General features: G+C 37.3%; 1 protein-coding gene across 1 annotated transcript; it reads left to right on the top strand.

Moving 5' to 3' along the window:
* The first annotated feature begins 925 nt into the window (after positions 1–925).
* Positions 926–13862, top strand: LOC126282007 (transmembrane protein 138). Its single transcript, XM_049981402.1, has 4 exons — positions 926–1394; positions 1473–1545; positions 1631–1805; positions 13661–13862. Exons 1-4 carry the CDS (start codon positions 1267–1269, stop codon positions 13759–13761), a joined length of 477 nt encoding a protein of 158 aa, XP_049837359.1. The 5' UTR covers positions 926–1266; the 3' UTR covers positions 13762–13862.
* Positions 13863–15289: the final 1427 nt, after the last annotated feature.

Below are 15289 nucleotides of genomic sequence, written 5' to 3'. Positions count from 1 at the left end.
GAAACGAAGAGGATAATACAAACACCCAGTCCCCAACCCGGCAGGATATTGAACCATGACGCCGTAATGCAGAGGCAGCTGCGCTAGCCACTTGACCACGAGCTGCGGGCTTGCTCATGACGTCCCATTCCTAAGGCCTGGATGAGTGTTACTATTTGAGCGTTATGAAATGTTTTGACGTTTCGTTCTGTCATGTGTGAATTGACCTTTAGTGTCCTGCATTGATATATCCTTTGCGAGAGAGTATCCTCTTGCCACTGAAAGTTTTTTCCTAGACAGATGGCGGTTCAGCAGTAGATTGAAATTGTCACACGATTTATTGCAAGCATATACGTCAACAGTCTGTTCAGAAACAGTCTGAAAAACTTGTAAAGGTATTTCTGGGGAGGTTGCACTGAGAAATAATTATTAAGAAAAAAATTCGATACGTTGCACCGTTTCCAACTTATTTAGCATTGCAGCTAGCCAATCAGGTCCTCGATCGCAAAAATTCAAGCAGCCTGCCAGAGGCGATGTAATGTTTTCATTATACGGTTTCCTTAAACTGGACAAACGTAGCTTTTGTTCACAAAGCTTAAATTTGTCACTTCCGGAAAAGGCACATTTTAACTGGTAATGAGTGGTAACTCACGGACCCACAAATACCTGACCATTACCACGTTTTATCGCGTGCAAGGGTTTGAATTTGCGCGCGCGACGTCCTGATTGACTAACTGGGAAATGGTGCAACGTATGAAATATTTTTTTTAAGTTATTTCTCAGCACAACCTCCCCGGCAACACCCTTAGAAGCTTTTCAGACTGTTTCTATCCTTTCTGCATACAAATTTCTATGCAGGAAGATCGCTCGTTGCGCGTGGGCCACTCTCACACATTTATCTGGTGTTACATGTTAGTAACAAAGGGTCAACCACTTTGGTCAAATTGTTGGATATACTGGCTTCTATTGACCCTATGTCGGTTCTCTTCAGTGCTTGTTTTACATGAGCGTTGTTGTTAGGTTTTCAAGATCTATACTTTTTACCCCCTGAAAAGTTGTCCACTTGTGTCTTCAATACTTTGAGGTGATCTCGACTGTGAACGTTTCATTTTGTCTTTGCATATTCGCTTACACAAGTGTTGTCATGGCAACGCGTCGTGGCTGCCATGAACTGCAGCGGCAGCGAAATGCATGAAATTGGAAGAGAATTGCAATGTTCTCTATTGATTTTTATTTTCAGAACTATTAATATGCTACAGTTATTGCAAATAGAAATTCATTACTGAGATGATAACTTTAAGTCGCTATGGTTTTATGGTGTTTATACAACTCTTCCTTCTAGCGATAGATCTTTGTATCAATACCTTTTCAGACTTTGCGTACAATGATGCAGTAACCTTGTTGATATTGTTCATGTAAGACATGTGTAATTAGATACTATTTTACATTTTCTATAAAGTGTTTGACACTTAAGGTTTTTGTGTATGATGCAGAATCCAGGACGTTCTTCTAGTATTTGGCGCTATTACCTTCTTCTTGAGTCTGTTTTCCACATTTGTCTTCCAGGTAGATCCCTTTTTATTGACACCAGAAATTACGCTTCATAAAACGTAATTAATTTTAATGTCGGCCTTTACTTCTTGATTTGCAGGCTGGCTTTCTGGGATCCTTATTCCGCCAGTTTCGTGCTACAGTTTTTATATGCGCTACTTACGTTACACTTACGGTATCATACCATATTTTAGTCGTCAGGTTTCGCTGGCAGCATATGTGGAGTCTTCAGTTCCCCAACTGCATACTGGCGCTTTATGTGTGTCAGCGAATTTGTGAGTACCTTTAAATGGCACTTTTAATTACCTTATAACATAGTTACCGTTTTTAACTAATTATGCCCGTATACGCTCGCAGTGTTAGGCTGTAGAACGAAAATTCGATCAGTATCTTAACGCAAACATGAGAAACCGTCATTCTGTACAGCACTCTCGTCCCAGGGTGTTGATAGTATAAAGAAACTTAAGACCTCTCTATTTATGCTAGAATAACATATGTATTGGAGTACTGTGACAAAAACAATTCTTATAGAGAGAAGTATAAAGTTCCACAATTGAATTACACATATATGAGTTGAAAAATAGTTTTCCTGTTCTGGAAGGTACACAAGCCTCTGTAAGACGATGTAATTGTTGAGATTAGATTATATTTCGTTTTCGTTCCATAGACCCAAAAAATGGGATGATTCTCATGCGTGTCAGAAAGTATAACATAAAACATTTTTTGTGGTACTAGATTCGTTTTCCTTGCAGTATTAGAAAAATAATAATAAATTTAATATGAACATAAGAATATGAAAGGTTAACTCCACATGTTATATTCGTCAGAGCTTTACCATGAAATCACAGAAATTGAACGGAGATGAGGGACAACAGTTACTCATATCACTCTTGAACCCATAATAGGAACAGAGAGATGTACATGTACATAGTTGGAAGCCAAGTAATATGCTCTAGGCATAAATGGAAATTCCATTGAACAGCACTTCCAGTACGTGCCTCATCAATGGACCTGGTATAGCTCTGTCAGTCATTGGCACTCCTCCAAGTGATAGGCTGTATTTTGGACTTAACCACGTAGGTTACTTTGAAAGGGTATTAATCGCATTTTGAATGAACAGTTGAAGAGTCTTCATACGTAGGAATTCCTAGTTGTAGTTAGGCTACATGAGAATGCAAATATTGGAATGTAGATAGATGCCCGGTTTTGGTCCAGTACTACAATAAATTCCTGGCAATAATTTATATATTTACTTATTTGTTCTACATGATTCAGTACAACTGTACTGTTTATATCTGATGTATTACAGTAATAATATTACCATATCTAAACATAAAGAATGTCTGATAGGAAAAGGCAGGAAGTTGACTATGGCCTGATCAAAGGAACCACGCAGCAACTTGGGAAAACCCAAGTCAGGATAGCCACATGGTGAATAAACCTCTCTCCTCTTGAATGTGAATCCAGTGCATTAAGACTGGCATAGCCACTGTGCTTATTGTATTATTGAAAGAGGAATCAAAAAGACATAGTCTGGATTGATATAGCAATATGCACAATAAGTAAATCAATGATATGAGTAAAATATGAAATTTTGATGTAAAAAAAGTTTTGGAGAAAAAAAGATGAAACCACATGAACACATTACATAACGTTGCTGAGAAGTATAATGTGCGCAACAAATATACTATTGGTACAACTAGAACATGAAATTTTGGTATAAAACACTTCTGGAAAACTAAAAACACATGAATACATATCACATTGCTGAAAAGTATAACACACGCAAACCTGCTGGCGCTATATCCATCATAACTAATGCAGCACTAGACCCCTTGTCTGAGAAGGTGTGTTGCACCACTCTCGGAACAGAAAACTAACAGCAGAAACATTTTTTTGCAAAGATAAACACATCATAGATTGTACATCAGTAACAGAATAAAACGAACTCCACAATTAATGAGGGCCAAGTATTCCTGTAAGCTAATGTATTACTTACATTGGAATAACACTTCTCAACAAGCAATGATTTTAATTCTGCTCTAAAAGTTGTTTCTGTCTCCAACCTGTTCATATAAAATGACATTGCATGATAAAGGTGACATCTAAGTGGCTCACATATCTTCGAGTATGAGTTATTCTTACTTGTCATCAACACGCATTTGTATAAGTGCAATGAGGGTGCTGTAAGCAGACAGAACTTCTTAAATAGGAGCTTGGAAGCGAGCCCTAGCAGAGTTATGTGACAACATTCGAATGGCCCTTTTATGTAATGTCAAAATTTCATTCAATCGTCTATTAATTTTATCCCCAAAAAATATTCCATAAGCTACAAGGGAATGGAAGTAACCAAAATAAGCCCTTCTAGCATTATCTGAGGAGAAAACTTTAGAAATGATTCTCAGAGTAAAACATGCAAATTGAGTCCCAGGGTGAATAAAGTTACATGGTCTTTCCAGATTAAGACGTGATCAACATACATCTCTAAAAGTGTTCTATATTTTTCCCTTCCCAACTCATTTCTGCCCAGTATCAGTTCGAGATCTCGGTTTTGGTTCCTCTTTCCAAATTGAATGCCAACGGCTTTGCTGCAGTGGTAACACCGGTTCCCGTGATGTCACCGAAGTTGAGTGCTGTCGGGCTGGGCTAGCACTTGGATGGGTGACCATCCAGTCTGCCGAGCGCTGTTGGCAATCGGGGTGCACTCAGCCCTTGTGAGGCAAACTGAGGAGCTACTTGATTGACAAGTAGCGGCTCCGGTCTCAGAAAGTGACATACGGCAGGGACAGCGGTGTGCTGACCACATGCCCCTCCATATCTGCATCCAGTGACGCCTATGAGCTGAGGATGACATGGCGGCTGGTCAGTACCATTGGGCCTTCATGACAAATTCGGGAGGAGTTTAGTTTTTAGTTTCAAATTGAATATAATTTGCTTTCTTCGCATTATGGGTTAGCCTGTTGGCATTGAAACGTGAATGCAAGGACTTGAGGACTCGATCAGTTGTGGGCAGAGATTCCTTGACATTTCTCACTATTACACTAATGTCATTTGCAGAAATGATCTTGGCTGCAGTTTCTGAGGCGTTTTCATTTACATAAATAACAAACAAGAGGAGGCCTAATACACTGTCATGTGGTATGTCCATCTCGACTTTCTTTGCATCAGATATTAATCTAATTTTATGATTAGAATGGACTGATGCGATTTCCACAACCTGTGATGTATTTTGCAAATATTATTGAAACCTCTTGTTTTTTGTCCCTATTACTCCCATTGCTTCCAGCCTATCTAAAAAAAATTCATTACTAATTGTATCAAAAGCTTTAGAAAGATTTGATTTAACTCCTACAACACTATTGTTCCTATCCAAATTTCTATTTAATCTGTTTAATCCATTATTGCTGTATCTGTATTCCTACCTGTTTGAAAGCCATTTTCTTATTACTCATTGAATGTGGTTGCTTAAGTACTAGGTGATTTGTTGTTGTTTAATTAATTTCTCAATTACTTTAGAAAATGCCGAGAGGAGTGAGATGGATCAGTAATTTTCAACTTAATGCCTGTTACCACTCTTGAATAAAGGGTATCACTTTTGAGGTTTTTAAAAGAAGAATGCAGTGCACATTCATTAAATACTTATTCTTTTATCTGGAACTGTTCGTTGGTTTAGATATAAATGTGGTAGTAATGGCTTTTATTGCCACAATGGTCAGATAAAAAGTAAAAGGATTTGTTAAACAGATTTAGTGAAAAAAGCATAATACCAAGAAAAACCTGGTTTAAGAAGTTTTAAGAATTGTGAAAAAATGTTGCATACATGGAAGAGACCTGGAGACACCAGGTTTCGGGTTGATTATATAATGGTAAACAGAGATTTGGAAACCATATTTTAAATTTCAGGACATTTCCGGGGCAAGATGTGGACTCCGGCCACAATTTGTTGGTTATGAACTGCAAATTTAAACTGAAGGAATTGCAAAAAGGTAAAAATATAAGGAGATGGTACCTGGATAAAGTGAAAGAACCAGAGGCTGTAGAGAGTTTCAGAGGGAGCTTGAGGGAACAATTGAGAAGAACAGGGGAAAGGAATTCGGTAGAAGAAGAATGTGTAGCTTTGAGAGATGAAAGAATGAAGGTAGCAGAAATCCTTGGGTAAGACAAGAGATACTGAATGTAATTGATGAAAAGAGAAAATATAAAAATGCAGTAAATGAAGCAGGTGAAAGAGGATACAAAGATTTTAAAAAAGTGAGTGAGATTGACAGGAGTTGCAAAATGGCTAAGCCGGAATGGCTAGAGAACAGATATAAGGGTTTAGAAGCTTATATCGTTAGGGGAAAGATATATGTCGCCTACAGAAAAATTAAAGAGGCCTTTGCAGAAAAGAGAACCACCTGTATACATTTCAAGAGTTCAGATGGAAAATCAGTCCTAAGCAAAGAAGGGAAAGCAGAAAGGTGGAAGGGTCTGTACAAGGGAGATGTACTTGAGGGCAATATTATGGAAATGGAACAGGACGTAGATGAAGGTGAGATGGGAGGTATGATACTGCGTGAAGAGTTTGATGGAACACTGAAAGACTTAAGTCGAAACAAGGCCCATGGAGTAGACAACATTCTTTTAAAACTGCTGATGGTCTTGGGAAAACCAGCCATGACAAAACTCTTCCATCTGATGTACAAGATGTGTGAGGCAGGTGAAACAACCTCAGACCTCAAGAAGAATATAAGTCCAATTACAAAGAAAGCAGGTGCTGGCAGGTGTGAAAATACAGAAACCACATGGCAGTTATAAGAGTCAAGGGGCTTGAAAGGGAAGCAGTGTTCGAGAAGGGGTTGAGACAGTGTTGTAGCCCATCCTCAATGTCATTCAACCTGTATATTGGTCAAACAGTAAAAGAGACAAAAGAAAAATTTGGAGTAGGAATTAAACACAGGTTTACAGTTACATTGTAATCCTGTCTGAGCCAGCAAAGGACAGGGAAGAGCAGTTGAATGGAGTGGACAGTGTCTTGAGAGAAGGGTGTAAGATGAACAACAACAAAAGTAAAACGAGAATAATGGAATGTAGTTGAATTAAATCAGCTGATGCTGAGGGAATTAGAATAGGGAATGAGGCATTTAAAGTAGTAGATTAGTTTTGCTATTTGGGCAGCAAAATAACTGGTGATGGTTGAAGTAGAGAGGGTATAAAATATAGACTGGCAATGGCAAGAAAAGCATTTCTGAGGGAGATAGATTTGTTAACTTTGAGAATAGATTTAAGTCTCAGGTAGTCATTTCTGAAAGTGTTTGTTTGGAGTGATGCCATGTATGAAAGTGAAACATGGGCGATAAACACTTAAGAGAGAAGTGAATAGAAACTTTTGAAATGTGGTGCTATGGAGGAATGCTGAAGATTAGATGGGTACTTCACATAACTAATGAGGAGTACTGAATAGAATTGGGGAGAAAAGAAGTTTGTGACACAACCTTACTAGAAGAAGAGATTGGTTGACAGGACACATTGTGAGACATCAAGAGATCACGTATTTAGTTCTTGAGGGACGTGTTGGGGGTAAAAATCGTAGAGGGAGACCAAGAGGTGAAAACAGTAAGCAGACTCAGAAGGATGTAGGTTGCGGTAGTGACTTGGAGATGAAGAAGTTCCACATGGTGAAGTTGCAGGGAGAGCAAGCTGCATCAAACCAGTCATCGCACTGAAGACCACAACAAAACCAAGAAAATGCGTGGTAAATAATGTTTTGGTCGTCATATTTAGATAATTTTTACTGGGAGAACAGCAAGCAAGGATTTACCATGCAAATGCTATAAGCTAATAATTTTGATTTCTAGTACCTATTTCATTATGGCACTTTAAATTCAATTCCACTTTTGAAAAATGTGATGGTATATTTGACAATGATTGTGTATGGAAGGTGAAAGAATACAGAACATGTAACATCATCAGAATGAAACAAATGTGGGCAGATTCTTCAGTCTTGAAACCAGACAAATAAAGCACATTTACTAATACCATTATGGAAAACTCTATGTTGAGTACATTGTATGGTTATGAAATGCAAAAAAATATGGAAACAGAAATTGGAGCACCTTATGAAATAGACGATGAAACTCTGTGTTGGGAAAAAAAAAAAAAAAAAAAAAAAAAAGAGTAACAAAATCATGAACAAGTGATGTGAATTTGACATAGTAACTATAAATGCTTAAATAAAACTCAATAAATCAGTACAAATTTCACACATAATCAGTGATTTATGTAGTACTGCTAAAAACATGCTAATTGAAAAGGGCTGGGAATGAATGTAAAGCCTTGTAAACTGCAGTCTGTGTCAAACCTTCCAGGGATTGCTGCTGTCGGTGAACGGAGGTCCATCTCGACCACTTTCTGAGTGAATTATGCTAACAAAAATATATGCAATGGAGATTTAGAGTCAGGTAACTCATGAAAGACTATTGCCCATTGTGGAATATAAAGCAGCACATCTTCAGTGGAGTTTGTGGATAGTGCAGTTCAGGACAGATGTTCTATGACATTTTGTATTATGACACAGGCCTGCTCTTTCAGATTACCGTGAATGTGAAACAGTATGCTTATTTTAGCATTCTCCATCTCCAAGTGTTGCCTTTCTTTGTAATGTGGAGTAATGAATGTAATTTTTCCTCCTGGAATTGTAATTAAGTACATCATAGTTCTAAAGGAAAAAATATGTACCTAATTATAATATCAGAAGGAAAAAGGACATTCATTACGCCAAATTATGGTTGTCTTTAGCACAAAAAGGGGTGAACAGCGCTGCAACAAAAAAATTTGGTCACGTACCCAGTGATATAAAATGTCTGTCAGACAGCATAGTAAAATTTCAATACAAAGTGAGAAAGGTTCTCCTTGTAACTCCTATTCCGTAGAATAATTTCTACTACTGTAATGTGTAAAATGTGTTGGGTAGGAGTTACTAACTCACATCTATATATATTTTCTTTGTTTTTGAAAAAATAAAATAAAAAACTTTAAAATATTCAGAATGTAACCACATGTACAAATTAATTTGTGATGTGAATGCAAAATGACTCATTCCACATCATTATGATCCATCGCGAGAAATGATCTGTGGAACATGTAACAAAATAACTCTACATCTACGTGGTGCGTATGTTGATTTATTTTTATTGTCCTTTGATCATATGAAGCACATTGTACAATATCATATTGAAAATAACTGTAGTGGAATTGTGGTTCATTCATCTCTTGATTTAGATTTGCAAACCATTTGGTTTGCAACTGTTTGGTTTTGAATTGAATCATGTGATTCTTAGATATGTTTAGATTCAACGCATTCAGCTGAAACCAAGTTTCTAAGGTACTCAGGGCACTGAGCACAGGTTTAGCAATTTTTATGAATTCTGATTTTCAACTCAGACAGAAGTGTCATATGTGAACAGATGGGGACCTGATATTTAATGGAAAGTCATTTATGTAGAAGAGAAATAGGATTGGGTCTAGTATGGAGCCTTGTTGAACACCCTGAGATATTATTTTTTTCAGTCAAAATAATAATTTGTCCTATTTAAAGAGATTCTAACTCTTTGGTTTCTGTTTGATGAGTTGGATTTAAACCATTGTACGGCACTGCCCCTAATGCTGTACTTTTCAAGTTTGTAAATAAGCAATGCATGATTTACAGACTCAAATGCTTATGTGAGATTGCAGAAAATTCCTGTGATCTCACTGCTCCTGTCTAGTGATGTATTAATTTTCTCGGTGAAACTGTTCACAGCATCTATGGTGTTTTATCTTGTTGAAGACTAAATTGATGTTTAGAATATAGAAAATTTTGCAGTGAACATTTGGATTTGGGCAAAGGCAACTTTTTCAAATATTTTAGATAGAGTGGGAGAACTGAGATAGGATGATAATTTCCCATGACCACTGTTGATCCCTTTTCGAAGAGTAGTTTGACTTTGGCATATTTCAGTACCTCTGGGAAACAGCCCTCTTAAGAAAACTGATACTATTTGAGCTAGTGGGTTTGCAATTTTGTTGTGTACTGCTTAAATAACTTTGATGAGTGTTCCATTCCAACCAGCACAGTTTTTATTTTTAATGCTAGTATTGCATTTTCTACATTCTACATAGAAACTTTAAAAATTTTTGTAAGGTGTTCAGAGTTTTCATTTAGACCAAAGGGATTTACTTGGTTGTGATAATCTGTTACATTTACATCAGACTTTGCTGCACTTGTAAAGAATTCATTAAAGCACTGTGGTATTTGAGTTGGTCTTAACATAGTGTTTTCTTTTCTTTTCTTTTTTTTCAGTGTTAATTTTTGGAATTTACTGATTACAGGCTTTAACAACTAATTAAATCTAAGATTTAATGACTGACAACACAGCCTTTGTCTTATTTTCATGGTTTAAAATTAACCTGTTATTTGCCAGTTATTTTGCTGTCTTGACATCTCTCTTAAATATCTCTCTAATATTGTTACATTCCATCCTGGATTTTCCATTGTTTGATTTTATAGAGTCTAACATCTAATGAAATGAGAATCTGTATTACATTTTAATTTTCAGTGCAGTTGCCTTTTCCTTATACTGGAAATTTTTATGCCTTAGGTTAATTCACTTAAATTCATTTGTCACTCTATTGCTGCAGAGTCTAGGTAGAAATGTTTCGTCAAAGACACCAAGAAAAATCTAAAGGAATTTTTCAAAGTTTTCATCACTTGAGTAAACAATGATCAAAAGGCCATTTTTTCTTTGCCCAAGTCCATTCTCATATGTGTTTTTACACTTGGAATGTTTGTTTCTGTCCGTGGCAGCTCAGTGAACAATGCAAAGTGATCTGAAATACCTAAATCTAGATATATAGTAACACATCCATCCATACATATACAGACACAAGCAGACACAAATGTGTGTGTGTGTGTGTGTGTGTGTGTGTGTGTGTGTGTGTGTGTGTGTGTGCGCGCGCGAGTATATACCTATCCTTTTTTCACCCTAAGGTAAGTATTTCCGCTCCCGGGATTGGAATGAGTCCTTACCCTCTCCCTTAAAACCCACATCCTTTCATCCTTCCTTTTCCTTCCCTCTTTCCTGAGGAAGCAATCGCCGGTTGCGAAAGCTCGAAATTTTGTGTGTGTGTTTGTGCATTATTTTATTGTGCCTGTCTACCGGCGTTTTCCCACTTGGTAAGTCTTGGAATCTTTGTTTTTAATATATTTTTCCCATGTGGAAGTTTCTTTCTATTTTATTTAAATCTAGATATAATTAGTTAAAACATTGCCAGTGCAGGTTACTGATTTGCCATTGTCTCTGGTAGATTCAAAGAAATTCAATTTGGAACCAAGTTTATTTACGAAATCCATGAATGTTGAAGCATAGCTACTGTCACATGTGATATCAATATTAAAATCAGCAGCTGTTAGATTTTTTTCTTTTTTCCTCTACAAAGATGTTCTAGCATAATTTTAAACTTAGCTAAGAATAGTCCTGTTGTTGACCTCCCTGGGATTCTAGTAAACTACACGAAATGGAGCCAATATGTATGCATGAGATTTGCAGCTATAGTTGAATCTGCATAAGTTGATCCCTGACAGTTGCAATGGGCTGGGTGTGTCAGCTTTGCGGGCCTAACTCAACCAGCGTAAATGTGATTTTGTAAATGTTTATATGACAATGCCTCCCTGTTGTCACAGGTGTGAAGACAGCTACTTCTTTTGCCATTAGGGCTTCACAGCTGAAAGCTGGCAACAGTGCTATGAGCTGTCAGGGATCTTCTTAAGCCATCTCGACTATAGCCCACTAATTGACAAGGCATGTGTCACGAGTTATTTTGCAATGAGGAAATATTCTGGAGTTATATTTTGCACAAGTATTTTATGCTGAGGTGATTTTAGTGGGAGATACTTTGTAGTGATAAAGAAATGTCAGAGTAACTGACTCCTCCCAGAAAGCTACTCAGAATCTCTTGCTGCATGTTAAATTACGTGCAAATAAAAGAACAGCACAAACACTTAAGGGAAATCTACGCCAAGTTGTTGTTAATGAGTCTGTACGGGTAGCCTTTAGTAATGAATTTTAGTATAATTGTTCAAGATACTGCAGCCAGGCATTGCCTACAGTAATTTTTTAAATTTCCATTATCAGAGGAATGGAAGTTTTAATTATTGTAGCAGGCAGTAATTGCTGCTACGCAACTATTTCAAGGAGACAGAATTTGGTTAATGTCACCCTTGTAGTTTAAGTTTTCTGGACTGAAAGAACTGCTCAAAAGATAAAAAATAGCCTCACAGAAGGTGGTGAAGTTCTAAAAGGGAGGTATCTTGTGTGCATGTTGTCAAAATGTGTGTAGTTTCATGCTGTTCTTTGTAATCTAGCTTTCCAAGACAACTTGACATCTTTGAAGAAAAATGTGAGTCCACAAGTTAAACAGACACTTCCACACCATTTTTGGTGCTGTTCCGATACTGAGAGATTTGAATTGGTGCATTGCACACATTGAGTGAGTTGACACAGTGGTGAAGTCATTCGGCTCTCATTTGCGATGAATGGGGTTCAGTTATCCGGCTATCCAGCTTTAGGTATTCTGTGGCTCCCTAAACTGATTAAAACAAATGCAGAGATGATTCCTGTGAGAAAGGCACAGCCAATATTCCCGTCTTCTGAATACAATTGGAGTTTATGCTCTGTTGTATGATCTTGTTGATGGTGGAATGTTAAATCTTAATCTTCGTTCTCTCAGCAATTCTGAATTTTTCATTCATAAAAAATGTATACCTCTGAAGGCCTGCAATTTTGTGTTTATTTGTTTATGTTTCTGTTACCTGTTCAATCTGTGTTCTACCTAACTGTTTCATCTGTTATGCTGACTGTCTAGGCTTATGTGTTTAACTTTATTGTTTAAATATATTAAAAACAAAGATTCCAAGACTTACCAAGCGGGAAAGCGCCGGCAGACAGGCACATTAACAAAACACACAAACACACACACAGAATTACTAGCTTTCGCAACCGATGGTTGCTTCTTCAGGAAGGAGAGGGAAAGACGAAAGGATGTGGGTTTTAAGGGAGAGGGTAAGGAGTCATTCCAATCCCGGGAGCGGAAAGACTTCCCTTAGGGGAAAAAAAAGGACAGGTGTACACTCGCACACACATACACACACATATCCATCCACACATACACAGACACAAGCAGACATATTATGTCTGCTTACTAGCTTTCGCAACCGATGGTTGCTTCTTCAGGAAGGAGAGGGAAAGACGAAAGGATGTGGGTTTTAAGGGAGAGGGTAAGGAGTCATTCCAATCCCGGGAGCGGAAAGACTTCCCTTAGGGGAAAAAAAAGGACAGGTGTACACTCGCTCACACATACACACACATATCCATCCACACATACACAGACGCAAGCAGACATATTATGTCTGCTTACTAGCTTTCGCAACCGATGGTTGCTTCTTCAGGAAGGAGAGGGAAAGAAGAAATAATATGTCTGCTTGTGTCTGTGTATGTGCGGATGGATATGTGTGTGTATGTGTGTGCGAGTGTACACCTGTCCTTTTTTTTCCCCTAAGGGAAGTCTTTCCGCTCCCGGGATTGGAATGACTCCTTACCCTCTCCCTTAAAACCCACATCCTTTCGTCTTTCCCTCTCCTTCCTGAAGAAGCAACCATCGGTTGCGAAAGCTAGTAATTCTGTGTGTGTGTTTGTGTGTTTTGTTAATGTGCCTGTCTGCCGGCGCTTTCCCGCTTGGTAAGTCTTGGAATCTTTGTTTTTAATATATTTTTCCCATGTGGAAGTTTCTTTCTATTTAACTTTATTGTTTGTATTATATCGAGTATAGAGTACGTTGTAGTTTTAGTAGTGTGTGTAACACTTTGTGTGTGTGTGTGTGTGTGTGTGTGTGTGTGTGTGTGTGTGTGTGTGTGTGTGTGTGTGTATACACTACCACAAATGCGCCTCCCCATTCACCCTATTCATCCAGATTGTTTGATTAGAAAAAAAAAATATATATATATATATATATATATATATATATATATATATATATATATATATATATATATATATATATAATAATTTTAGTAATATTTACTGTTTTAAAAATAATTCATCAATTTTTTTTCCAGTGGCTGTATTTTACTATTACTTCTACAAGAGAACAGTGTTACGATTAAGTGACCCACGTTTTTATGAAGATTTTGATGTTTCACTATATGAGAAACAGTGAGAAATTCTTAATTAAGATGCTTGTTACAGTTATAAACATAAGATATTCAGTGGAGTTGTTGTAAGTCTTCAATGATAATAAATTTTGAATGTTACTGTGAATCAAGAAAGTGTATTTTTTGGATTAATATGAGGATACTCCCACATTCCATATAGCAACTAAATAACTGTCATTATGGTGCACTTGACTAGTTTCTTTCACTATTTTTGGCATACAAAAATGCAACATTTACCTAAAAAATTCATAGAACTCTGAAGTATAAAGCCGAAAAGAAAACTAAACTTAACATTATAAAACAGTGGCAGTGCAGTATGATGTATGAAAGTCATACAGTTCTCTTGAAGAAAGACAGGAAGAAAATTACATCAGCAGAGATAGAATGACTATGAATTACAAGCCAAAGGGCCAGCTGGACAGTGAAGTGTTGGATGTTTGGAGGACAAGATGGTTCTTGGAACTGGCTGTGCAGTCCACGCTATGAAGTGAAGATGATGCGGTTGAAGGTAGTGGTGATGACTTTAAGCAATTTAATTGCCAACATCTACATCAGTAGTGTTGCATGGTAGAGGGTACTTTCTATTGTGCCAGTTATTAGGGCATCTTCTCTGGGTATAGGACTAATAAATAATCTCAAAAAGTAACCACATATATAAGGAGTAGCAGTTGTTTTAATGACAAACAACCACTCCAATCAACAGATATGTTCATGAGTAATAAATATCACTTTTATAGGATCAATATGCAAAGGGGGAAAATAATCTGAAAGTGCCCTAAGAGCCTAGAAGACTGGGTCATTGGAGGAGCCATGGAAGATAGGGAAGGCAAGAGCAAAATCCAATGGGATGTAAGAAAGCAGAGGTTGGAATTGGAGGACTGGCATAAGAAGTTTTGCTGTCAACTTTGACAGAACAGATAGTAGAAACTCCATGTTGCAGGATACAGCATGAGCAGCAAGTTGCTAGACCACCACTTTGTCTTTTTTCCTGTATTGGTTTTCAAAAGCTTGGTCCCTGTCAACCTAGGGTGTGAGAGGCCTACTTCTCCCTTCCAACCAATCCCATTTTCCTTCCTGATGAACAGCCATAAACGTTCCAAAAGCTATGAAAGTTTTTTCTATTTGTGAGTGAGTCTTCAGGACTTAAATTTTAGCTTCCTCAAGGTAAGTAGTTGTCAGCGATTCTGATGTCTTTTAATCCAAACATAACAAATGACTGTTTGGCCTCTCATTATGTATTCCACAAATTATTTCAAAAGGAGGATTGTAATGCACATTTTGAAGAAAGTACTTTGGAATAAACTAGCTATTCGCTATACTATCGTGGACTCCGAGAAGTTGCATAGCATGAGGGACAAAGACAGTGAAAGAGACAACTCTGGAAGATTATGTATTTGGCTCATGAGGAAAAGATGCATATCTTTGAAATTAGCATGTAAGATGAATTATTTTATTGTATGTTAGCAAAACTGTTAGTTACAACAGTAGTAAAATTAGAACTGTGATCATTGTTGGAAGCCCAGCCAGTGATGA

This window comes from Schistocerca gregaria, chromosome 1, assembly GCF_023897955.1.
Source record: "Schistocerca gregaria isolate iqSchGreg1 chromosome 1, iqSchGreg1.2, whole genome shotgun sequence".
Lineage (NCBI taxonomy): Eukaryota > Metazoa > Arthropoda > Insecta > Orthoptera > Acrididae > Schistocerca > Schistocerca gregaria.
Note: the sequence above shows the minus strand (reverse complement) of the source record. Positions and strands in the feature narration are given on the sequence as shown.

Coding starts and splice junctions, on each gene's coding strand:
- LOC126282007 (XM_049981402.1), top strand. CDS start 1,267: ATGATAACTTTAAGTCGCTATGGTTTTATGGTGTTTATACAACTCTTC. Junction 1,546..1,630: donor TTTCCACATTTGTCTTCCAG/GTAGATCCCTTT, acceptor CTTGATTTGCAG/GCTGGCTTTCTGGGATCCTT. Junction 1,806..13,660: donor TTATGTGTGTCAGCGAATTT/GTGAGTACCTTT, acceptor TTTTTTTTCCAG/TGGCTGTATTTTACTATTAC.